General features: G+C 43.3%; 1 protein-coding gene and 1 long non-coding RNA gene across 2 annotated transcripts; one reads left to right on the forward strand and one right to left on the reverse strand.

The window, feature by feature from the left end:
• Window positions 1-3,071: 3,071 nt before the first annotated feature.
• PPP2CA (protein phosphatase 2 catalytic subunit alpha) lies at window positions 3,072-18,589 on the reverse strand. The gene is made up of 7 exons (XM_015875864.2): window positions 18,270-18,589; window positions 6,894-7,103; window positions 6,289-6,462; window positions 6,013-6,102; window positions 5,418-5,579; window positions 4,863-4,981; window positions 3,072-4,256 (listed from the first exon to the last, which is right to left on the reverse strand). The coding sequence occupies exons 1-7, from the start codon at window positions 18,369-18,371 to the stop codon at window positions 4,184-4,186; spliced, it is 930 nt and encodes a 309-aa protein (XP_015731350.1). The 5' UTR covers window positions 18,372-18,589; the 3' UTR covers window positions 3,072-4,183.
• Window positions 18,590-18,646: 57 nt separating this feature from the next.
• Window positions 18,647-25,419, forward strand: LOC107320240. The gene is made up of 2 exons (XR_001558189.2): window positions 18,647-20,452; window positions 22,697-25,419. It is a non-coding gene; the product is annotated as an uncharacterized LOC107320240 (long non-coding RNA).
• Window positions 25,420-26,620: the final 1,201 nt, after the last annotated feature.

A 26,620-nucleotide genomic window follows, 5' to 3' on the forward strand; every position in this document is an offset into this window, starting at 1 on the left:
ACTTTTACTTCATCCTTAACCTGTTTCCGAGCTACCTTGTCTGGAACTAGCAGAGAGCTGATACAGTGCAGGCATCGCTGTGTGGCCATAGCTGAGCAGTCAGACTGTGTGTCTGGGCATGAAACCTGCAGCAACGTACAGAGAGCAGCAATTCAGTTGTACAGACTGGAAATGAATAAAACAAATCCTGAATTGCCACAAATTCTCAGCATGTAAGGAAAGCAAGAAGCAATTAAAAAGCGTATGGCTGGTATACAAGCAAGGGATGAGTGGAACCACACCTTGAGTGAACTGAACGTGGTGTTGCTTTATTTGAAATTCCGAGCAGTCATTCGATAATCTGCTGCTTCTTATAGAACAGGATGTTTTTCCAGAACAAACAAGTGCTTCCCACCTTGAGCCCTGTCCTGCTCCACATCACAGCTCCTCCTACAGCAGGAACATGGTGGTACTAGTAAGGAAATGAAGGGGTAAGAAGGGAAGAACACAGGGATGTATTTATTGAACTACGATGAAGATGCAAAAAATAAACTGAGCCCTTCCACGTCTTATTTTTGTGTTGTCCATGAGAAAATGTACAGCTGGCCTTTAGGATTCAGACCGAATATTCAGATCACCAGAGGAAACACTTTGTGCCAGGCCCTTACCATACAATCTTTATCAATGTGACATTCAGCAACTGAAAAAACATCCAGGCCGACCTTTGATAGTAACCAGTCTGCAGCACAATCAGATGAAACGTCAAAGCTTTCATCAGCAATAGGTTCACTCACCACCTCTTCTCCAAGGCAGAAGCATCATCCAGGCAGACAAGGAACAAGGTACCCAGTTCTGTCCATCTTCACCTGCCTGTGCATCAAGAAACCTTAGAGGTATTGTCAGACCTAAGACAGCAGAGCAGCAATACTCAGCTTGTATGCAGCTGTGAGCAGCTGGAAACTATCTGGCTTCAGCCTGAGCCTACAAGCACAAGTGTCCATTTACCTTGGAGAAAACAGGCACCTGTACACAGCAGCTCACATCAACCACCGCAGCTGAGGCAGCAGGGCTCTGCGGGATGCAATGCAGGACAGCTGAGCACCGGGGATGCTAAGGGACAGGCAGCAGGTGGGGGCAGGCAAAGGAGTAAGAGAATGAAGGAATGAAAACCTGCAGATCTGTATGTCCTAAAGCCTTCCATCTTCTCCTTTTGAAAAGGAAATTACCAAAGGCTTTCCTGTGTATGGGTGTGTGTACTGATACTTGGATTCTGACTTAATGATTCCTTAGTTCAAAGAACAGATCTCAACAAATGAGAGTAGTTTACTTCAAGCTGATATACAAACCCAGGCAACAAACATCACTGAATGATAAAAATACAGGACTTTGAGCTACTCCTTAATCACCTTTCCAGGGGATCTACCAGTCTCTGCAGTGCAGAAGGAAAGGTCAGTACTGATCTGTGAAACAGACTGAAATCCTGATTATGCAGTAGCATCACAGTTTGAAGTGAAGCTTACATTGAGGGAGGTGATCCCCCTCTACTCTGCCCTGGTGAGGTCTCATCTGGAGTGCTGCGTCCAGTTCTGGGCTCCCCAGTACAAAAAAGACAGGGACCTCCTGGAAAGAGTCCAGCAGAGGGTCACAGAGATGGGGAAGGGCCTGGAGCATCTCCCCGGTGAAGAAAGGCTGAGTGAACTGGGTCAGTTTAGCCTTGAGAAAAGAAGGCTAAGAGGGGACCTGGTCCAGGTCTATAAATATCTGAGGTGAGGGGGGGGGCAAAGTGGTGGCCAGGCTCTTTTCAGCAATGTGTGGAGACAGGACAAGGGGAAACGTCCAGAAACTGGAGCATAGGAAGTTCTGCACGAATGTGTGCAAGAACATCTTTACAGTGAGGGTGACGGAGCCCTGGAACAGGCTGCCCAAGGGGTTGGGGAGTCTCCTTCTCTGGAGATATTCAAGACCCACCTGGAGACCAAGCTGTGTGATGTGGTGTAGGGAACCTGCTTTGGTAGGGGGGTTGGACTCGATCATCTCTGGAGGTCCCTTCCAACCTCTACCATTCTGTGACTTCTATTTTAAGTTTTCTCTCTTCTCTTGAATCTCACCTCCTAGCTGGCTGGCAAAGAGCATCACTAATCCCCATCAGAACAACCATTTCTTGTTCACAATGCGATATTCTTAAACACAAAAGCCTACAAATGGCCAGTCACAGTGTAACTGTGGAGTGCAAAATCTGGAGTGACTGTCAACGTACTCTGTTGACTTCACTAACAACTGCTGGTATTTGCATACAGAAATGGAACAAATGAACTGCTTCCCCCTGCAGCAGGGAATGCATCGTGCCAAAGGCAGTAGGGCAAATCATTGATAGAACTGTATCAATGAAGGCACAAAGTTCTATCTGCAGAAGGACAAGAGGCAAATGAGAGGAAAGGGAACTTAATGAACTACTATCTAAAGCAAAGGAGCTTCTTTTTGTTAGTGATCAAAAGCTCCCAACATATGAGATATAAACAACAACAAAAGGAACACCTCCACGTGAGCATTAGCTTTAGAATGCTCTTCTCCCTGTAAAAGGTCACGCTTCAGCAGGACTGAGCTTTCCAGAAACAGTTTGGAGCTCCACCTGAAGGTAGAATTTTTGCTAAAGAAAAAAGTAACCCCTCAAACCTTCCAGAAAAGGTGTGAATTAATGAGTTGTGAAGTGTCTTGCAAGTCTGACAATTACGCAGCCCTTCAAGAGAAAACCTCAGAAAAGCAAGGAAAAAAGTGTGTGAAGGCAGACCTGCACACATTTCTGTGTATAAGAAAGAACACCCCTCTGTTTTGTCACACTGAGCCCAAAAGCCAGAGTCTTTTAAACAGTCTGAATAGCATTGGGGCCTCCTTTCGAACAGCCAACTAAGCTCTTCTAAGATGTGTCCAGTAAGAAGTTGCAAGCAGGAGCCTTAATAATGCAGAACATTTGAATGTGTTTTGAACAAAATCGTCACCAGATTCAGATTAGGGGAAAGAAAAAGCTTTTAAACAGAAGTTAACACAAATCACACTTAGCTTTGTAACGGAAGCCTGGGCAATACACATAGTACTGAATTTCAAGTTATTCCTTTAATATTTAGAAAACTGGTTTTATTCTTAGTTTTTCAGATTTTTTCTGAAGTATTAGCACCTACAATGGAAATAACTCAGATTTACACTTGAAAAACAGCCATGCTCGATCAGTTAATTTGTATTTTTCTACTTCTGAACATTTCACAGAGCACCAAGAGGGGAAAAAAAAAAAGAGAGCAACATTTCAGTGGTGAGTGAGCTCTGTTCTCAGCTACATCACACCGCAGGACCGGGCATCTCACCAGGGCAGAATTCAGAAGGTCGCAGTTTTCCAGCACATTCCAATCACCTCATTTTTGTTTTTTCCATTATTTCCGGTGGAAATTTCTCTCCAGGTTTATAAAACCTACCCAGCTGTGCATTCGTTTATTAAACCAGAGCTGACCTGAGATGCAATTAGAATTTGACATTTTTCCATACTTAGTTCACAAGTTTATTATGAAAAACACTGCAGCTCCGTCCTGCAGTAACATTGTTTTACAGAAAAAAAACAGTTCTGTTCAAAGTAACTCACTAAGCTCCGACAATTACAAGGGACAAAATGGCTGGGCAAAGAGTGGAAAAGGGAACTGAGTGCAGACAAAAAAAATCAATACAATTAAATTAAACGGTATTCCCTGAAAACAAAAACAAACAAACAAGTTTCAGAACAAATATGAAGCCTTGGTACTTATTTTAAAAATGTTCTTTAAGCTTCAATGATTGTTTGCTGCTATCCTTATCTACAGTCATGCTGAATAAAGCTATAGCTAAATGGAAAGTTAAATGTATTCACGAGGTGTTAATGTCTACATCTTATTATTTGCAGTCTCTCAGAGAAAGCAAAAGTAACTACAAATAGCGCTATGCCAGAAACTGGTTTCTTGACCAACAATGTTGCTTCAGCATGCAATGAACTGGTTCATTCTAAAGTGGTCACAGTTGTTGACGACAAGAGGCTTTGTATTTGAATATGGCACGTCTTTTGGTCCATGTGAAAACAAGTTTGAATGTTAAATATTTTCTGACACTTTGGAGTTACTGTTGCTCTTCCCATTTTCTTTAGGTCAACATATGGTTCATGGCAATACTGTACAGGTCTATAATCTCTTTACAGGAAGTAATCCGGGGTGCGACGAGTCACATGCGGTTCACCTCTGCGCGGCGCTGGATCGAACTGCAAACTGAGAAGCACACGTATTAATGGCAGCATCCCATTCACACGCAGGTATTTTTTCAGAAGTATTTTAAACTTATCTATGGATTATTTCTATGCACTTGGAAGAAACAAATCTTGGCTTTACGACTCAAACCGGTCAGATATCAGTATACATCTAGACGCTAGGAGCCTCCAGTAATTATCAAAGAGTTAATTTACACAGTACTTTATACAATTCCTCATTTATTAGTAAAACTGCTACAGCAGCTCCAGAAGTCAACATCCTAACAAGACTGTCAGTCTCTTGCCCTAGACTTAAAGGTGGGCATAATTACCTCAGGTAATCCAACTTAAAATGAAATACTTCTGTAGTATTTCATTAAACTCTGACTTTATTGTATGTAATGAGCTTAATGACAGCTGTCCAGATGTCAGCAACAACAGTTTCCAATATCTGACTGTAAAGCTTCTTACATATGAGTAGCCCAACCATTCCACTGTCAGGTCACCTCCTGAAGGTGTACAGGGTAAAAACCCTACCTCAAAACCACAATTAGTTACTGTAGCAAAATACCACTTATTAGATCTTAAAATCATGTGCAACACAGACCTCATTTCTAAGCGTACTTACAAGGAGTATTTTAAAGTATCATCAAGTTCCATAATTGCAGCCTGGTTGCCACAACGGTAGCAATAGTTTGGAGCACTGAAAATTGTTACTACATTCCGATCATGGCACCAGTTGTACCCCTGGAGAGGAAAATAAACTATTTAGGAAAACCACATTCATTTGTTGCACCCCGTAACTTACTACTAAACTACATAGGCTTTGCAGTTTTAAGTAACACTAAGCTCTGTGTCTATTTCTCTTCTCAAATGAAAAGGGAAAATAGGAATTGCATACCATAGCATATAACATCATCCTATAGTAAGCATTAGATAAGCACATTTAAAAAATAGCAAGACTTCTCTCTCCACTACTTTGTTAAAAATTAAAATACCAATTCTGAGTTACACGATGTTTTAAAGGTGTGGGTTCTGGTTTTGATGATTAGAGGTTAACTTCTAGGAACAACCAAGAAGAAAACCACACACAAACCTTGTAAAGAGGCCAAGTGCACATCTCGGGCACCACAACAACTGACTACACTATAAACAGCTTAAACACACAGCCTTTGCTGCTTACCTCCATTACCAACTGATGGGCTCTTGAAACCAGCGTAAGGCCATTAGCATGGTTAAAGGTTTCTGAAATATCCTGTCCAAATGTATAACCTGCACCTCGAGGAGAAATTCCCCAGCCACCACGATCATCTGGATCCGACCACAACAGATCACACATTGGACCCTGTAAGAGATTTGGAAAGTGTTTCATAAATTGAAGCAAAAAAAAAAAAAAAGGCAAGAACAAAAAACATAACCTACACACTCACGTTGTCCCTTCACACCTCAGCATCTCTTTAAGGCTTGGCAAAATAACGTAAGAAAAACCCCACCTGCCACCTACAATAGTTAGTGTAGTTAAAGCTTGAAATACTAACAAGGAAGTTAATTTTAATGAAAGAAAAATTCACAGAAGTAGCTCTCACCTCTGAGATATTAAAGCAACTTCAGGCAAGAATGCGTCCCTTAATTTTCCTCCAGAAGACTAGCAGGGCAAGACAGGCATTCTCAAATTGCTACATCATTTTGAACCTGATTTTCTGCCTTTGTATACATAAAATACCCAACACATGCTGAATAATGAATCCCACTGCGAGTTAAGACAATTTTCAGTATACCTCATGGGGAACTTCCTGCAAGCGATCGAGTGCTCTGATGTGATCCAGCGTATCTATTGATGGAGAGAGGCCACCATGTAGACAGAAAATCTGAAAGAGATGATGATGGATGAAATTCCAATTGTTTGCATTTATTGGTACAGAAAATGACATCTGTTTAGTATTAACAATTCAGAAAACTTTTGAGATTGCTTTCAAGCTGAGCACTCACTGAATACAGCATTAACAGCTCCCTTCACAACCAGCAACATTTAACTTTATCCAAGTTCAACCTACCTGGCCATCCACCAAGGCGGTTAGAGGAAGGTAATCAAAAAGATCTGTGAAGTACTTCCAAACATTTGCATTTCCATATTTTCTTAAACACTCGTCATAGAAACCATATACTTGTGTGATCTGCCTGCTTTCATGGTTCCCTCGAAGAATTGTGATACGTTCACGGTAACGGACCTAAACACAGTAATTGAAGATATTTTAGAGGCATGACAGTATGCACTTCCCAAAACCACAGTTTGCTTTTCCTCCCCTCCCCAAAATATGTCAATTAAAAGATAAGAAAAAATTAAATCACAACATTAAAGGAAAAATAAAAAACCACAGCTGAATGATGGCACCCTTCAGTTGCCAGATGCCTGGAAATAAAGTGCAGACCTCACTATCCCTGTGCCCCGAGCTGTTACCTCACATTTTTAGAGACTGCTACTTCCAATTTAAAGAAAACAAAAATAAATGCAGTGCTTCCTTTAGAAGAAGTGACACGGGCTTTTCAGAAGCACTAAATCTATATAGGTTTACCTTTGCAGTAAATTGATAACTGATACCAAATACAGTCAGAACAGTAACAACACATTTTATACTGGATGGCACAGAAGAAAGTTTACCTTAAGAGCTACAAGCAACGTGACTGTTTCGACTGAGTAGTAGCCTCTGTCCACGTAGTCTCCCATGAACAGGTAATTTGTGTCTGGAGACTTCCCACCGATTCTGAAGAGTTCCATGAGGTCGTGAAATTGTCCGTGCACATCCCCACAGACGGTGACAGGACATCGCACTTCTTGTACATTGGATTCTTTTGTCAAAATTTCTTTAGCCTGAAAAACAAAAACCGAGAAGTTTAAGATCATCTGTGAGCAGTTTTTACGACACTGTGCTCTACCATTTGCAACGTTACAACATTATCTGCCCTTTCTAAGAACTCTCGTCCTTGTCTGAAGCAAATGGAATAGGAGCTTATCTACTTGAAAGGCTTTGCTTTGTGCTACAGATTGTTAAAAGTACTTTTATTTTTTTAAAGAATTGGGTTTTACCTATTTGATGCTGGGCGAGGGGGAATTTCAGAATTAGTTTCCAGAATAGAAAAAAATAGCATGTTCTATAAAGCAGCTCCAAGAAAGGAAGCACAACTACCTTCAGACCAATGACCATCATCTCTGGGACTGTAACGTTTGTAGTAAGCCTACAATCACACAAATAACTGTTTCCCAACTCTTCCAAAGCCTGAACTCAGTCACAGCCAAGTCTGGGAGCTGAGCATGGCTGTGTTAACCAGACAGAGCTCCAGCAGGGTTCCGTATTTCACATCTTGCTTCAGAAGTGAGATGACAGTTTGCTACTCATGTGTGCATCTCTCTGAATACAGTAGAGGATCCTACCTGAAGCCAGAACTCAACCAACATTCAGAGGTATTTCCAACCACACAGTAACTCTGTGCGTGTTCTACGTATGCACAAATACGCCCTTTTTAAGCTGAAGTAAAAAAGCAAATTTCTGTTCTCATCATTATCTTCCCCAAAGTTTCGCACACAGAAGTTGCTGACGAGGGTAATTCATCCCGACAGCACAAGTTAATTATAGCATCAAAAAGGTAATTTGGAAATACTGCCAGAATGCCTCAATCTTCTCATCATGATGCCAGTTGTTGGTAACTGCTCTGAGAACAAGCTATAAATACATGCCACAATAGTTTTCTAAATCAAGGAAGTATTGGAGGCATTAGTAATATAAATAGTAACAAGTTTACAAGTTACCATCTAGGAAGACTTAAGCCTTTCAATGTTCCTAATCAAAATGATGTTTTTGACCTCATTATATTACCTAGAATATGAAAGCTGCATTCTACTCCATTACACAGAACACACAGTAGCAGCACTAAATACCACCTGCACACGGCCACAGTGAATGCCAAATACCCCAAAGCACACAGCAGCATAAGGGATGGGCGGAAGAGCAAAACCACGTTCATTTTAGGGTCATCTCCCTCACTGCTTTCTCAAACCTCACCCGACAACTCAAACCTAAGGTGACATCTAAAGCTGCATACTTGTTCTCAAGGCTTTCTGCTAAGCAGCGAAGTATGTTGAGGCACTGTAGGAAAAGAATCATCACCATTTGAAAAGCAGGAGATTTGGAAGGTTAGGAATGAAATATCTGAAATTAAAAGCTAAACCAGAGATTAAATGCCTGGTCCCAACAAGAACCAGGCTCATTAAGGAACCAGCTGCTCTGTCCAAATCCCGCTCTAGCTGTGAGACCATCAGCTGGACACCAATGGACACCCCCAGATGTGGTCTCACTGCTCCTAAGCATTATCCAGCCACTTCAAACACCAAGTACCAGCAACATACACTTGGATGACAGAGATGCAAAGATTCCATTCAACACTGAGAAGAAGTGCAAAACACAGTCATGGTTAAGGACTGCACAACACTCTGCTTGAGATATTAAAAATCACGAGTAACAAAGTTAAACGACTCTGCAGACATACTTACAACAGAAGCCAAGCTCATATGAGTTTCCACTCACGTTGTGCCTAGTGCCAAAGATGGGCCGCTGGCGGCTCATGGTAGATGCTAAAAACATCCATTTATTTTAAGATGGTCTGACTTAAGTTCATTTTAATGCAGTGACACTCACCGGATGTTTTGGAGGTGTTCTAACAGCCTGAGCCTCCTCTAATACACCATTACAGTCAGAAGCATTACCCAGCCTAGCTCTCCTTTTGACAGAGAAAGTAACAGAGACTTATAGCGCTTCAGTATAAAAAAGCATTCTTTAATTAGAGTGCTTTCTGCTGCCTATTTTTGTAATGCACTGGAAGCATCACACAAGGAATGCTACATTCATTTTTCATCAAAGGTTTGCAACTTTTATGCTGACCGAGATTAAAACGGCATCATTCTCTGCCGAGTTGTCGCTTCCTCAGTTTGTGAAATATTAAATCCCTCAGATCTGCACACGGCCGAGCACACAGGTACGTCACACAGCCGCTCTGATACGAAAAGACGGTTCCAGGTCAACTTGCAAAACAGCAATCTCCATTTAAATCCTGCAGCAAAAGGAGGCTGCTGTAGTCATCTAAATATTTTCATGTTCTTAAAATGAGTTTAATGAAATACCAACTTCTGAACTGCTTAGCCCATTTACAGTCTTATGTCCCACAGCATTAGCAGAGGCACACACTGAACTGCTTCAGCAGTACAAGAGGCTCTAAAAATGAGCTGTCCCCTGTTTCTGCATTTTCAGTTCCTATGAAAAAAGTCACAACTGTTGGAATACACTGTGACATTACAGAAACACCAGCTGGCAAGACAAGAGTAGAGGTAATACAGTTAGGTTACATTCATAAAGTCAAGCTGTTCCAAATAACACTGAAGCACAGGTGACTCCAGCTTTGTACAGGACCACACACCAACCCATGCACTTACGTGGTTTCACTCCCCACTGACTGATCCCCAAGACCCAGGATGATGCTATCAGCTCAGTCACATTACTGAGCTCCCCCACCTGAAATGGATGTGCCACCAGCAGCCCCTGTGCCTATCCGCAGCAGGGAAGCAGCAGAGCACTGCAGCAGCCTCCAACACTGCCAGAGCGGAGCACTGCTCAGTCAGGCCGCCTGATGAGGGAGGAGCAGGGAAGCACCAGGCACACCTGATTCCCACTTCAAGAGCCCTGTGACCTGCTGCCAAGGATGGCAGTGCAACACTTGACAGTGTTCTGACAGTAACATTTTGAAACACTGGCGTTTCACTGCCATCTCTACATAAACAGTTACGCAATCCCGAAACTCAGGATTTGTCTCCAGCGCTTACAGTGTTTTTGTTTCTTCGACATTTTTCACTGCTTAACAATTCTTAACATTAAAAGAGCTCTGAGCTTCTGCAGGTCTTCGGTTCTCAGGACTCCACGGGAAGTTTAACTTGTATTCTACATTCTAGAAAGTCAATAAACTGAAGCAAATGCCCAACGTCAGCAGCATGCAACGCTTCAATGACAAGTCCCTGCATGCAGCTGTAAGACACGAGGAAAAAAGTAGCAGAACTCGGTAAAATCTGTCCTACACAGCACTTGCTGATGTGGAAAGTCACGTGCTACACTGAGAGCAATCCCCAAGTTCCAACAGTGAGCACGTATCAAACACACGTCAGCGCAGTCAGTGACTGCAGTTCACTCTCTACCTGCACTATCTGCTTACTCAACTGTTTTTCTGGGGGAAAAGCAACTTGCGCAAACTCAATCAAGAGCCAGAAGGCTGGTGTAAAACTAATGCTAGTTTAGAGGCACAAGAAAACACACTGTCACTTTATAGTAACAGAAGTATCACTGGGTGAAAATAAAGCCTGCAATTTAAGGACCCAAACCTTCCAGGACTGCTGCATATCTTCGAAACCAAGAAATGAACAGCAAAGCATTGTGTTTAGATTCTTCACAAAGCATCATCTTATACGCCAAAAACAAACAGAAAAACCCCATTCTTAAAATACAAAAATCAGTTCCATTGTTTTAAAGCAGAAAGATTCAAGCAAACACCACATTTTATAACAGGCTGGGGCACAGAAAATCCAAACAAGATGTCTGGCTATGAAAGCTATTGGGATTTGACTTTCAGACCTGCAGGGTTTTATTTAATGAAAGGCAGTTGTTGCTGCACTCTGGGTATCTCCCATTTCCCCTCACTCTGCCTAAACTTCTGCCCAACGAGACACAGATCACAGCTCGGAGCTGAGCGCCTGAGGGCTGCAACACAGCCACTCTCACACTGCTGAGGGCAGGCAAGTTTGCTTCATAAGCACAATACATCATCTGCCTTAGCTCATAAAGCAAATCTGAGCTGGTCCATTTCTGAACAATCTCTTCAATTCACCACTATACAATTTCCCTTTTGTTTCCAGAACTTGCAATTTATTTCACGCCTACCCTTCCTCAGATCATTACCTTCTAGCAGAAGCTCTGTAGCTCAAACCAAGTACCTACTGCAAGGCACATCATACAGAAATAATAAAAGCAGGAAACATTACTGAGCCATAAAAACAATGTTTGAAACTGCTGTGCAGTGCTGAATCAGTGCAATAAAGCAGTTATCAGAAGATTAATACTAACTCAGAAAAGGAAACATAAGCATCACTTTAACGAGACAGCACAGCTCTGCAGTCACTGTGGAAATTTGTAATGCATTCTTGGAAGACCAAAACTCAGAGCTGTAAGGCACCGTGCTGTCTAATAAAGCTCGTACAGAAAGGCAGCCACTGTAACCAAGACAAAGTCACACATCTGTGGTTACCATAAAGATATTTTGTTGAGATCGAAGACTTCAGCCACACCCATAGCTTCCTGTCGTCAAGATGCACAGGATGTGACTAAAGCCACAATGATCGGCTAATTGGGATGGAGGCTGGTTTTAGCCGGCCAGCATCACCACCTGGAAGGGATCCCAGTTCCGTGCAAAGTCAGCAGCTCTTCCACAAAATAAATGCATTCCTGTTTCCTTCAAGTGATCCCAACCCCTACCTGCAGAGGGGAGATGTTCAGGTCAAACGTGGGCTGCTTTTAGAACAAAAGGGGTTTCGTTTTATAGTCTGACTTTTGTTTAAAAAGTAGAGACATCAGGGCCCTGACAGCATCCTCCTGTGAAGATGTTAAGGCAGCAGTCAGACCACACGGCACAAAAGGACACCTGCTTTATTGTGAACGTCAGAATCCACTAAGGAGTTCAATGTGAATGCGTATGCAGGAATAAAATTAAAACTCAAAGGTCTCAATTAACATTGAATTATTTACTATTCTACAGCAAGTAAAAACAGAATTTCCATCCAACATAAAAGCACTAACAACAGCACCATACTCTCCCATGACTGAAACAGAGAGCATCCTATCTGCTCTGCTCTGGTGAGCAGCACCTGTACCAGCAGCGCTAAGGTCAGTCACTGCAGGCCTTGCTGGAGGTTTGGAATGAGGTGAAGGAACAGCTCAATCACAGCACAGCTCCTGGCAATACGTGTCACAATGCACTCACTGCTTATTTATGGCCCTTAGTTTTCTCAGGCTTGGGCAAATAGAACTAACAAATGAACTCAGAAGTTGTATTTAAACTCCAAGTGTACAAAATAGCGGCCTCTATCTCAATGACTGTGTATGCAAACCACAGACACCTAACCCAAAAAGCTTAACACAAACCAGCTTAATATTTCACAACACACAGCTAAGTACCTTTCTTTGCCACTCTACAGCAGAGCAACATCTGCTGCCTCACTCTTTTAGCAACTTCTATTTGATTTGAAGAATAAGTGAATAAACAAGACACTGGCCAACCAAGACAGCAATCCTAACGCCAGCACTGCATGCAAGATTGAATGAGACAATCACTTTATTTCTCCTGTGAATTCTAGAAGGTCTGTAAAAATGAGTGCAGGCAGTAAACTTCTGCCAAGTAATTCTCTATTCCTTTGTAATGCAAAACAATGATGGACACTTTCTACAGTCTTGATATTCCCCTCAAATTCAATTTGCAAAAAACATTAGCAGCCTTAGATATTGAATAGTAACTGAAAAGGATGCTGGTTCCCTGGGAGAGGGATTCAGGAGAAGAGGAAGTGCTATTTTAATAACAGCAGTGGACCAGAGAGAAAATGAGGACAGGAAGGGGCATCCCCCAAAGAATTCTGTCATCATCATTTCACAATATTCAAGGTATCTTTGTGCCTTAAACTTGGAATTTTAAACACTCTAGGAAAAAAAAAAAAACCTTCAGGAATGTACAAGAAGTCAAATAAATCAGGAAGACCAGATGGGTTCCTCTCTATATTGGAGATCCCAGTAGAAGAGTAACAGTAATAATGCACGAAGCTGACCACTTACAGAGACAATCTTCAACCCTATCCATAGGAGCAAGCTGAATTCATTTTGTACCACTCCAGCAATTAGAAAAAGAAGTAGGTTGAAGCCGTTCCTTTACTAGTGTGTCTGAGAAATGAAGCTAATCTGGCTGGTGGTAAATTCAAAAATTGTTCAAACTTTTTGTTCAAATAACCCCATCCCCAGCTGGGCACAGTGCTGTTAATGCAGTGTGCTATCAGCTGGAAGGCTGGGCAGGAACATGTGTCAAACCAAAGAGATGTACTTCAAAACCAGTGAGCAAGGACTCAACACCTGCACTGGAAGGTATTTCCTATATACCCTGCAGAAATATCCGAGAGTTGCTCAACTGATGACTTGAGCTCTGCTATTTGTTCTTTAGCCAGGGATAAACTACCTGCTTTTTCCACCTTAACGTATTGCCTAAAGAAAGAAGTCTACAGTAACAACTGTGTTATTGAATGCTGGTGTAGTGTTTAAGGGGCCCTAAGTGCAAAGGAAAATGTTATCACTGCTCCTTCCATGCTCTCAGCAGAGCCATGCACAAGGCCTCTGTAACTCATGCCAAAGCCAGACAGGTGAGGTTATTATGCTGTTAGTCATCAGGGTTGCCTTAAACTGAGCACAGCCCGGGAGCAACCACAGAGCAGCACTGTCATCAGATCTTGGGAGGCAGCAGCTTTACCAGAGGTAGATTTGGAAAAGGGACATCAATCTACAGCCTTGTCTGTGTCGTTATCCTTACACTGTACAACCTCAAGTACAAACTTGCTCTGACTTACAAACGCTCACTTCTGTTATTTTAAGCTATGCCCAAAATGACACCGCTGGGATATCTTTCACTCCATCTGATTACAACGAATGCGGTGAGTAAAAACTAATTAAAAGGAAGGAGTACTAACACCAGCACGACTGATTTCACAGAATACTGAAGAGAAAGCTGCTGGTGCTACAAGAAGCAATGTGCATCAGTCAGATTTCTCACACATCACCAAAGCACTGTAATCAGAACTAGGTGACAAGGCTAGCAAGGCTGACACTTCCAATGTGTTCTGTGCAAGGGAACGCTTTCCATTTTATATTAATGCTATCGTAAGAACACGGGGAGTTTCTTTCTTTGTGAAAGCATTCCTCAATAACCTAAAGCAGTTATTAAAATGTCACAAAAACCTTCTCACCTGTAATGCTCCAGAGATTGAAGCATCAACAGCTACACTAGAGGCAGTAACAAAGGAGTCCCCAGTCTTCTGTCCTCCCATAGGCCATAGAAACAAGTGAAGAGGGCCCTCCTGCCACCAGCAGTTTCTTTTCTACTGACTCCATAAGCCAATGTGGCAGCAAACAGGACATGAAACACTGTGCATTCCACACTTGTTCTTCTGTCAGAAGCGCAGGGACAGGCAGCATGTCCTGAACAAAGCCAGTACCAAGGAGACAAAGGAACAGTGCCTCTGAACAAGTGTGGCAGAGATGTCAGGGCAGTAACAGCTTGAAACAGAGCGTGCTTCACAAAACTTGTTCCTCTTGTACTACATGAGAAGTGAACTTTGACCACAGGTTTTTCTTTTGACCCAAAAGCGAGCTGTATCAGTAACACACTGCCCTCCTACAAGCACGGTGCTTAGAGAAAGCTGAAGGAGTTCAAACAGTCCGTACAGCTGTAGCAAGTACACGTTTGGCTTGTTCTCATTGGCAATTAGTCCCAGAAAATCTGAGACCTGGTGTTAAAGGTGGCAGGTAACAGGAGGAAAAAAGCCACCACTGACAAGCAACATACCAGAAATCAGCAGGGCCCAGGAACACTTATATTAGGGAAGTTAGCAATGGTGACAGACAAAATAGCAAGTGAGCTCACAAACTTTGTTACCGATCAAAAGCTACAGAGACAAGGTGTCAATCGAGGCTTCTGGAAAAGGGTTTAGTGATACAAGAACTTCATTCAGTTAAGGCATTTCTAGATGGCAGCACCATCCATGCAGTCAGCAGTAAAACCTCAGGAAACTGGGTGCTGTGTTCAAACCCACTCGGCCCAGCTCTTCCCAGTAAGACATTCCCAGACATCTCCACACAGAGGGAGATACAATCTGTAATAACCAATGGGGATTGCATCCACCAGCTCTGCTCATCCCTGTGTTCCATTCCGGATCGCCAGCCCACCTTTCCTGAGCTGCACATCACAACAGCCCCATCGAGACCATTTCCCACAAAGGATGGGAAAGAACAGCAGCCTTGTTCTAAGTGGGCAGTGGAAAATAACCTCACCTGGCCATAAAGGACTTCCTTTCTCCTGTACACAGACAGCAGACAGCGAACAGTTCAGCCTCAGCAGGACAAATGTGGCCAATATTATAAATGCCATATACTTGAGTAAGGCACATATTTATAACAACTCTTCAAAGCTAACAGTTAAGAAATACTTAAAGCACATAAAACCTGTCACTGGTGTAGCAAAATTAATAGAAAATATTCACATTAAATTCTTCTAATTGTCACTCAGACTTTTTTCAGGTCTGTGAAAGTCGCTATTATTTGTGGCTACAAATTATTCCTGGCTCTAGAAGACATTTCTACCAGGTACCATCACCAAGGTAATAAGGCACAACACAGGATGCACTGAGAGTAACTGCGATGCATGAATGGCCACACTGAGTTACTGTGCTGCACTGCACTGTGTCTGCAAATAGCTGTTGTGTTCTTCTGCTATCAATACTGAAACACAACAGAGCCCTCAGGCTTCGTCTTACTAGACACACACGAAGCCTCAGAAGATCCAGAAATACCAGTCAGAAGATCACCTAATAAACAGCATGTTATGGGGAAAAGCCTTCACAAGAGGGATTACTTTTTTCTATCGTAGCTACAGCTCAGAGCAGTGAGGAATGACAGCTTCTGTCAGATAGGGTCTGCACCCATCATTTGAAACAGTGACTATGTTTGACACCACCCTTAACATCTAAGCTCTCTATGGAAAATCATAACCTTTGGGTGTGATTGCAGACAATAATCAAAACACGAATCATAATTCAGTACTGCAGAGAGCTGGTGCTGGAAGCCTGGGAACAGGATAAATGAGGAACCTCTGCAGACAGGCACAGAATTCAACTAATGCCCTGCTTTGGGAACACAGCAACCCATGGGGGGGACAGGACAATGGAAAGCTTGACACAGCATCTCACCTACCACTAACAGGGGCTGGTAAATCCACCAGTAGTTATCACCCTTAATACAAACAGCCTGGATGTACCTCACAAAGTGTTGACCTCAACCGAGTAATAGAGAGGGAGCTTTATCTCAAGCACAGTGTCATGCTGCCCAAAGACATTCCACCTTTGGTCTGGAGCTGGCTCCAACTTGTGGCAAACCATCCCTGCTGCTCAGTGGTATTCTCACATCAGCCTCTCTCCTGTCCTTGCAGCCTTTCATCTCAATGCAGCAGTCGAACAGGCAGCTTTCTGTAACCTAATTCAACTCCTTCATCCAAACAATTCCTGCAGCTCATCACCTATCATTCCTCCAGCCTCTCCAACAGAGTCTGCTGCTCCTACAGAGCCCACCTGCCTCGTGATTCCTTGCCTTGAACCTATCAGAATCGTTTCAGGTTAGAACAGCTTTTTCTTTCCTAGTGTCATGAATCTATTCTGGTGATGAACATTACACGCTCAGCCAGAAATAGACTAATTCAATTCTTCATTAGGAAAAAATGAAGACACCTCCATCCTCGCACAGATTATGAACAGGACTATGGTGCCTTTTGTGCGGTTTCTATTGGCATGTCTACTGCTCACCTATCCACAGCATCCACTAAATGCAAAGAATTTCATTTATTCCTCGGGTTTTTACAGATTGCCATACAACCACATTAGAAATACCCAGCCAGGATTCAGCCCTTCCATCAGCACATCAGTGATGGCAAATGGGACACGAGGAAAAAGTCAGAGTGCTGGCACTAAAGACACACAAGGGAAACAATCCCTAACCTGCTACTTGCTTGGAACACCACGTTAAACACACAAACTATATCTAACGGCTTTGATTTTGAGTTGCTGGAATATGAGGCGACTGAAATGTGGGACACAACAAGAACCTGTATGGCCAAAAGCACTGCAAGTTAATTCTAAGTCCACATACAACCCTCTGGAAACAATCTGCTTCTAAACCAACACGCTGTACTATTTGAAGGCATGGTGCCAACCTTAAAATACCCCTGTTTCCTCCTGTGATAGGCACGCAGCCTTCTTTAGGACCGAGGGCATCAATAACCTCCATACGCATTGATTTCTAGATCCCTCCCCCAAAAAAGGCAATTCCTTCAATCTAAAGGTGCACACAAATAAAACCTCCAGTAATTGAAGGGAAAATAATGGCTCATGATGGCTGAGGATTTAATTCCGCTCAGAAACAGACTGTAACCGGACAATACAACCGGGTACCACTGCAGCTATTATTCCTTTAATTCCTAGAGCACAGTTGCCGATGTGAAGCCGCTCCTACACTACACACACAGCACATCATTGTGCTGCGCGGATCCCCATCAGTCACCGTAGCAATAAACAGCGACACGAGCTTTATGTCACTAAGCGCCATTTTATTCTGGAAAAAAAAAAAACAAAAAACAAACCCGACTCCCCAGGTCGATCTAAAATTCCGCTTCAATTAGAAATAACCGCGATCCTATATTTGTATGGTAAATGAATAACTGAATAATCCGCCGTGCTCACAGCAGCTCGGAGCCCCGCACCGCGCCCTACGCTCCCTGCCCTACACGGCCTCCCCGTGTCACCGCACAGCACCGCACGGATGGCGGAGCGGCAGGGCCGGGCCCGGCGGCGGCTCTCGTGCTCTGTGGCGGCGGCTCCCGGCAGCGGCGCCATTTTAGGAGGCGATGAAAAGGCGGGAGGCGGGGCCAGGCCGCGGCAATGCCCGCCGAGGGGCCGCGGCTCATCCAGCGCCGGGCAGAGCGAGCAGCGCCCAGCGGAGCCCAACAGAGCGACCCACCGAGCCGATGTGTGGAGCCGACCCACTGCCCGGCACCGCTCCGATCCGTCCTGCTCACAGCCCCGTGTGCCCAACCCCGGAGGTGCCGCCCCGCCCCGTGCCGCCGCTCCGCTCCCCACGCCGCGCCTCACCTTCTCGCACAGGCTCTTCACCTGCCCCTCGGACAGCTGCTTGCACTCGTTGAGCTGCTCCACCCACTGGTCCAGCTCCTTGGTGAACACCTTCTCCTCCATCCCGCACGCAGCCGCTCGCTCGCCCCCTCCTCCTCCGCCTCCTCCTCCCCCTCACCACCAGCTGCCGCCGCTCCCCCCAAAGGCCCCAACGACGCGATCCCGGTGGTCGCGGCTCAGCAGCGGGTCGTGGAGCTGCGGGCGGAGCGGCGCCCAACGCACGGCAGCGAACAGAGCGCTCCGACCCTCGCTCTGCCCGTGTAATGGCCGCCGCTGCTGACGTCACGGCCCCACTACACTGCGGGGAGGGGACGGCGCCGCCATGGGAGGGGACGGCGCGTGCGCAGTAGGCTGGACGGACCGCGCATGCGCGACATGGGCGGGACCTGCCCGACCGGAGAGACGGAGCTCTATGCTGCGCATGCGCGGCGCATGCTGGCTGGGGGGAGCGGGGCTTGCGCGCTGTGAGGGGCTTCGTGCGCATGCGCGGGAGGAGCTGCGGGTCATGAGCTTTTCCCGCCCGTGCAGGGCGCGGCTGTGGGCGGGTCTGAGGGAGAGCGGTGGGGAAATAGGGGGTAGCGCTGTACAGTGTGTGGGGTACGGCTTCATGGGTGTGTGGGGGAGCGGGGTGTGACACTGAGGGCGCAGTGCTGAAGGACGCTACTTTGCAACGCTGGAGGCCTTGGGTTCGAATCCCCCTGTGGCGCAAGTGGTAGCAGTGCCGCTCTGCAGCACAGAGGCTCCAATCCCGGGGTTGGACTCGGTGATCTCTAAGGTCCCTGCCAACCCGCACCGCACTGTGACACTGTGACGCTGTGCGGTGTGTGTAACGTGTATTGCAGTGGTCTTCATCCTAAATGACGGGGCTGCCGGTGTGGCATTTCCTTACAGTAACTTATCAAGCGTGTGAAATATCAGTTAAAAGAACAACAAAATCAATAAAGTGGGTCAGAATTTGGCCCAATGTGCCCTTTTGGAATTAGCCACTTACCAAAGGCTTCCTGCTTAATAGGAGTCACTTGTCTCCAGCCGGGTTTGCCTTGCAGTGAGTGGAAAGGGTTAAATTCTTTGCTTGCTATTGAGGCAAAGAAACAAAATAGTGAGCAAAGGGGAAGGAATGTTTGCTGTAACCAGTCGGTCTCGGTTCCTCCATGTCATGCTCTCTCTATAAGATGTGCATTTTTTTGGCATGCCTTTCTTCAGGGGCTCTATTTTGCATCCTCAGATGCCTCTGGTTTTGTATTTTAAAGCTGTAAAAGGAGAGGTGTTATCTGTTGAAAAATGGCAAGAATCTGCTCTGTGGCACTGCTTCATTGCCTCCCAAATAATCCTGAACAAGCAACTGGAAAGAACATAAGGCAATAATCCTCTCTTATTTAACTAGCCAAGTTAAAGACCGTATTTAGCTTTTGTTTTCATAGAGATAGAGGAATTCCTGGTGAAACTCAGGTTCTGAATTCTTTCTGATTTTTTCTTTTTTAAATTTCTTAAATTAAAGCTTCAGTAGCAGGAAAATCTTAACTTGCTTATGAAACTGCAACCAAAGTCCTGTGACGTATTATCTGATATGTGCAGAGAAAACACGTGTAATGTGCACTAGGCAGTGCTCCATGCGGATTGCAATAGTGATTGCTGCTGTCTTTAAAGCAATTGTGGTGGCTCCCAAACCTGCCATAGGTTAATGGGAGCCTGGTGTTAGGGTTACTCTGCTATGGAAAGGTTCCTTGTTTGAAAAGGCAGTCATAGCTCTTAGCTATCAACTCAGCATCATGAGGTAGGGGATTCATCGTTCCTTGCTCGCAGTTGAAGCTGTGCCGTTGACTAGAAGAGAACTGAGGACTTGGCACAGCAGTATTTTGGATCCAGTTATTCAGGTGCTCACATAGAAGGGAGACAATTGGAGTTCCATCTAAAACAACCTGCTCTATTCTTTATCCCTGTGTTGTCTCAGCCCATAAACTGCGTTCGGATCAGATGTCAGATCTCTTCCTCCTTCTTGAGAGTCATAATCAATATCTCAGTGAATTGTGGTTGCTTCTCTCCCAGATAGTTATCAGAACCTTCAAAGGAGAGGGAAATAATGAAAGAATACCTGCCACATTGCATCAGCTGGGGGTTTGGCAGTCCCTCAGGTACATGGCAAGGTAGGAACAATACTTAGTATTGACTATTTGTGCCAGGCTGCTGTGTGTGTATGTGTGTGGTTTGTAGCTAAGGAGATGTCCTGGGTGTGGGTGCTGTGATGAGTCAAGGGTTGTCCGTGCTGCCATGTGCAGTCCTGGCTCTTGAGTCACTGCCGAGCGTCTCATGTTGATGGCATTTCTTAGGAAGGGTTACTGCCAAAGCTGTGCTCACACACATCACATGGATGGAGTGTTCAGCTGGTTCTGTTTTCCTTACAAAACCATCTACAGTAGTGCAGACTAGTACGAATCTCCAATCCATTCACATGCATGTTAGCAATTGCAACTGTTTTGTCACTTACTGCAGTAACACCAGCGTTTCCTTCACAGTATAAGACATCAGTGTTTAAACTATGCAGGTTTATATTGCGAGGCATCATACAACAAAGTGAACACAGTTTTGATTGGCCATTACAGTCTACATGCACTCTATGTGAATATTTTACTAGATCCGAGTTATCTGCCAGTGCGTATCTGAAGAGTCTGTTGCTATGGTGTTCAGTGCTAAGTGCAGAGCTGGAATACTATGCTGTGTTATCTAAAGGTGCTATCTCAGAATTATAATCCAGGGTTAACTTCTTGGGTTAATGTGTGAGTTAATATTAATGTGGGTTTTTTGTCAGCAATGAGTGCAGAAGTTGATGTTTCACTGTAGATGTCATCTGCCTCTGGGGGCAAATGGGCTTTCCTGATCAAATTAGGCCAAAAATACATGTTTTGTGTTGAGACATCAGCCTCTTCCTGCAACAAAATACAGTGTGTTCTTTGTCTCATTGGTCCCCTTCGGTTAGATAAGCTTTGTGATTCTTAGCAGAATGATTGCAAAAGATGGGAGCTAGACAGAAAGCTATTTGTGTCGGATATTTGGTACGTCAGCATGAGCAAATGGAACTTCTTTCTGTTTGACTCACTCCAGAGTCCACGCAGTATGTCAGCGATTTTATCATGCACTGATTCCACCCGTAAATGGCTTCTGTGAAGCGCAATGATCAATAAATACAGATACTTCATAGTCAAATGACCCAGGGAAAAGTTGTTCTGAAAACACTGCACATCACTGTAAGGTGTTAAAATCTTTAGGGCACTTTGCAGGTGCTGCCATGCCAGGACAGACCTTTAGCTATTGTTGCCAGACAGACAAAGACATGATTTCAGCCCCACTGAGGGGCTAGTAGTTAACATGACAGAAGCATTTAGAGTCAAGTTCAGTGGAGACTTGGGGGCATGCTTAAATTCCTTCCTTTTAAACCAATACTGTAAACATCCATGAAGTGCTCTGCTAAGTTTCTGCCATAGGACTCGAGGCTTTCTGGTGCTCCTGTCATGCTCAGATCAGCACAACTCACATCACAAGGGTTTTGTTTGGGAAAGCTTTCCTTTTCTTGAGCCTTTTGATTCAATAAACTATGTTTAATCACTCAGAAACACAATGCATAATTAATACATGCAATCAGTTGTCATGGAGATGTAAATCAAGGTTTTTATTGTCTTATCTTTGCTTCTTGTGCCGGGATACCATGGAGTAACCACTATCTCTGCCTTCTAAATGATTTGCTTTGGGAATCCAAAAAATGCAGGACTTGTAAGAGGTGCTTGTGTTGTTTTTTTTTCCCAAGTTGCAACATCATGGCAGAGGATTGCTCCGCTTGTTTCTGTGAGATCTCTCACACAATGTGACAACTGAATTACGGCTAAAGCCTCTGCAGGATGTGTTTAGTCTCCTCATGTTAGTACACAGACTCAAGGGAAAATGTGGAAACTAATCCAAAAGAAGGCAGCTGGCTTACATGGCTCAGGAACCTTCGGGTTGATTATGAGGACTGGGTGTTTTAGTTAGTTTTGTTGTTTGTTTGTTTTTTTAATGAGGCTACAATTCTATTCAATGCCCATAAATCCAGAGAACTGAGTTCCCTACCTGCAGATCTAAGAATGTTAAACTTGGACTCTCTGACATATTTTACCTGTGCCTGACTGTGCCCTTGTGAAGTGCTGTGATAATGGGGAAGAAGCACACAGTGCAGCTCAGCCAACAGAAAGGACTCTTACCTTTATCCTGTGATGCTTTTTCTTGTCCTGGATTTCCAGTTACACTTAAGACAGGCAACACCTACCCAGTGTAGTCATTCTGTAGCCTATTTATTTGAGTGAATGAGGGAGATTCTCTGCATTATAGCCAATGCTTTTTCTCTTTCTTTCTTCTCTCAGGTTATTTCTCTCTAGTTAGTGCTACATTACAGTGATTGTCCTATTGACCTTCATCTGGCTCAAGCAACTGGAGAATTCAGCTATAACAAGTGCAAAAAGGATTGGAGCAAGGAAATGTGAGCTATTCCTCCCCCTCTTTCCTGCCAGGTAAATGTATGTTTTCTTTGTAGCACCGTCAGTGTGTTGAAGCACAGGAAGCATGAACCCAATTGGGGAGGTTTGTACCCATGACTTTTAGAAGCACATTAATACTATACCAGTGTTGTTTTGAAGATACCACAGATGTCTTGCATGACAAAGCAGGTACACACAATCTGCTACAGGTGCCGTGCTAAACTATTGCCTTGCCACTCAGCTCAGCGTCACTTCTCAGCAGAGCAGTGTCCTGGCTGCTGCTTTAAATACTTGCTTTGAATAGAGAGACAGAGGAGGGAAAAATTTCTTTTGAAATCTATTTGTGTATGTGCTAAAGGACAAGGGAGAACTGTGTTATATTCACTGCATAGGAACATTTATTCTTAGACCCTGATATTGTTTCACTGGGGTTAACAAGTGTATTATTAGTGATCACTAGTTACAAATAATAACCTGACCTTATTTTTAACCTAATACTGAATCAGATTTCATTGTGATAGACTCGCTGCTGTGCTTCAATCTTTGAATATTATCATTAAGAATTTCAGTGCCTTCCATTTTAGATGTTAAAAATAGGCGGCAAGTTGGATAATAATTATCATTCTGAATCTCGTTGCAGTCTTACGTAACTGTGTTCTCACCAAAAGCCTTATTTTAACGGTTGGGTTGAAGAACATACTACAGTAACCTGAAATTATTTGCACTACTGTAGCTCAGTTATGCAAAGCCTGGATAGAATACATATTTTTTCAAAGAAAGTTAGAGAACCAGTTTAATATTCATGAAAACAAAGGTGCACAGACTGACTCAGGTCTGGCATTGTAAAATCATGTGTTGTCAGCACCTCTCAGTCTTTAGCATAAGCATTCTTCATAATCCTATATTGCCCAAACAGAAACTCCTAGTCATGCCATCTCCCTGCCAGTCAAAATATTTGCGTATGCAATAATGGTAAATAAATAAACATGCAAAATGAAATAGCAATGGTAAATTACCTGGAGAGGGAATATCCCCGGGTGGATGGAGCTACACTTGATAAACCTGAGTTTCTTCATTACTAACTCTGTGTTCTTACATGAAATATTGTTTCCAGTTTTCCTAGCTAAAACTATTTACCCTTGCAGCCTTGAGCTGGGCCACCTTTTCTCATCATCTCTCTCAAATTCCCATGACTTGGGAAAGGTAAAAAATGACTGGGAAGGGCAGTGGTCAGTCCTGCGAACAAAAGATACCTCCTTCATATACACCAGATTTCCCAGTTCTCCCAGTGATAGCTGTAACAGCAAACCCTGATGTTTTCTCTTTGAGTAATACAATTTACTAATTGGAACTGGAATCTTAGTAACCAAACGTCTGATTTTCTTTGTTATAGATGTACCATTGGTGGTAACTGTTGAGTACATTCAGTAACAAAATAGCACCCTCCTTTCGTTAACCTGGGAGTACCCATGTCCGGTACATTTTGTTGCATGTCTGTTGTACAGGTGCTGCAAACATGCAGTTGGTAGAAGTCAAGGCCATCAAATCCTGGAAGCTTACAGGCCCGTTCTGCCCAAGTTCATGCTGCTCTTGAGCTGTGTTAGATGAATAACTAGCTGAATGTTCTTCATAGGCAGTAAGTGCATCCAAAAGCAGTTTCAAGCTCAAAAGCAGAAGCTAGTAATAACCTTGCTTGCTACTGTGATACACAGAGATCCAGATCATCAAAACTGTATTATAAACTATTCTCAGCTGCATATCTGTGTGTAACCTACCATCCTGTGTTGCAGCTGTTTCTAGATGGTAGTCTATCAACGTACCTTTTCATGAAGGGCTCTCTCTGTCCTCAGTATAAACTTCACTTAAAAAATAGCATCTATTACAAAGGAGAATCATTCATATTTGTACCTCTAGTATTCCAAGCAACTGAATTGGTTCAGCTACTACTCTTCTGATTTTTTGACAAAGGCCAATTGGAGGCAGCAGACAAACGTACCAAAATGGAACAAGAATTATTCATGTGTGGGTAATATAGCGAGTGAAAGAGTTTCCATAATAAAGTTGTGTACATTACAGTAGCCTTGAGATAGGACTGATTTCTTTCACAACAAGTTCTTCTGGTTTCGTGTGACTATTTAATATGCTTCTGTTTTCCAGAAAATAACTCCTGCTTTTACTCTGTGCTGTGAAGCTGGTATAGCAGGAGGTGCTATGGGCTGCGGGTCAGGAGATGGAACGTGTCTCTTGTATCAGTTCTCATTTCCCCTTCTGTGAGGTGTTACAGGAATTTTGCTGGTTGAGTAGTTTTGTTTATTGTTTGGTTTTGGTTTTTCTTACACTTCAAAGAAAGTGCATTTCAGTTTAAGTTATCCTTAAGAGGAAATTGGTGACTATTAGGTGAACAAACTTATTATTTTCTTATGTCTGTAAATGATACAAGTGAACAAGCTTTTGGGCAGCACCACTGAATGCAAATGCTTGCCTTTCTTTGTGTGTGTTGTAAATGTGGATGCTTTCTACATGATCATCCAGAAAAAATACATGTAAATATTCCTTTAACAGAGGTGAGCCTATGATGTTAATAAATAAATAAAAATCAATGAACCAAACACCTGCTGGCATAGAGTAGCTGTACATGGCTTTCTGTTTACTGTCTTTCTGTGTCATCTTTTGCCTCAGAGGGCTGTAAGTGATCAATGGTTTACAAGCACAAAGATAGATTCACTTATCCTAAAAAGCAGTTATCTCTAAAATGAAAGATACAGTGCTGGAGAATAAGATTCTCAAGTGAAGGAATGAATAACCATTTATTCATCTGAAACCACCAGTGCATGTATTTAATACCAGCAACGCATGGCTTTACTATCAAGTGAAAGCATGTATGTAACAGGTGCTAGCACTCAGGGTATAATACTTACCTGTGTATCCAGATCACTTCTAGTTTTCTTCCTGTGATGAGATTGTGAACGTTCTTTTTTGTTTTTGTAATTAAAGGGTGGAACAGATGGCAAAGACTTAAAGAGCTGTATTCATTAAATTAAAACAGAGAATGTTTCCACATTATAATTTAATATAATAGGATTTTGCTTCAGTGAAATAAAACTGTAGTGGCGAGTGCTTGGGAATGTTTACTATATGAAAAGCTTCACTGTTAAAAGATTTCACTGAGTCATGCTGTGAGTCTCTGCCAAATGCCAATCATATGACCAGCTCAGTTAAAGAGGGCGTTTCTTCATGCCGATATGTTTCCATTGCCACCCTACAGTGAACCTTTTTTTGACAGTACACCTGTGGGTTTATGTAACACCATAGGGACACACTGTGGCCTGATTGCATACGTTTAAAAAAGAGTAGATGCTAAGAAGCAAAAGCTGGCTGGCCTGGTATTAAGAATTGAGTAACAAATGGAGTTGGGTTTGATGTGATTTGAAAGGTAGAGTTAAGGCAGATAATCCAAATCAAACACGGATGTTGTTAGAAATTGGTGAATGTTTTGCCATTTTCAGGAATCAAGATGCTGCTCTCTGGATGGCAGCCAGTTTCAGAAGTTCAGTGAAGAAAGTTATTCATTTCTTTCTTTTTTAATTACTGTGGTTAAAATGAACAAAGTCTGGGCAGAGGCTGAGCAGCAGTGGGCACTGCTTGGCTTTCCTAAATCTAAAATATATTTACACTCAGTTATAAATATTTGAATGAAGCTGCATTTTGGGGATTTTATATATTACTGATTTTTTTTTTTTTTAATCCATGGGAAGTTACAGCAATTGTTTTGTACTGGCCCTTCTTTGTTCTAGCAAGCTCCAGCTTTAG

This window comes from Coturnix japonica, chromosome 13 (genome assembly GCF_001577835.2).
Source record: "Coturnix japonica isolate 7356 chromosome 13, Coturnix japonica 2.1, whole genome shotgun sequence".
Classification (NCBI taxonomy): domain Eukaryota; kingdom Metazoa; phylum Chordata; class Aves; order Galliformes; family Phasianidae; genus Coturnix; species Coturnix japonica.

Excerpts from the sequence above, each read along its gene's own strand:
- PPP2CA (XM_015875864.2), bottom strand. The coding sequence starts at position 18,371 with ATGGAGGAGAAGGTGTTCACCAAGGAGCTGGACCAGTGGGTGGAGCAG. Across the intron at positions 7,104-18,269 it reads TGAAGAGCCTGTGCGAGAAG|GCTAAAGAAATTTTGACAAA; the intron begins GTGAGGCGCGGC and ends TTTGTTTTTCAG. Across the intron at positions 6,103-6,288 it reads CCGCCTTGGTGGATGGCCAG|ATTTTCTGTCTACATGGTGG; the intron begins GTAGGTTGAACT and ends CATCTCTTTCAG.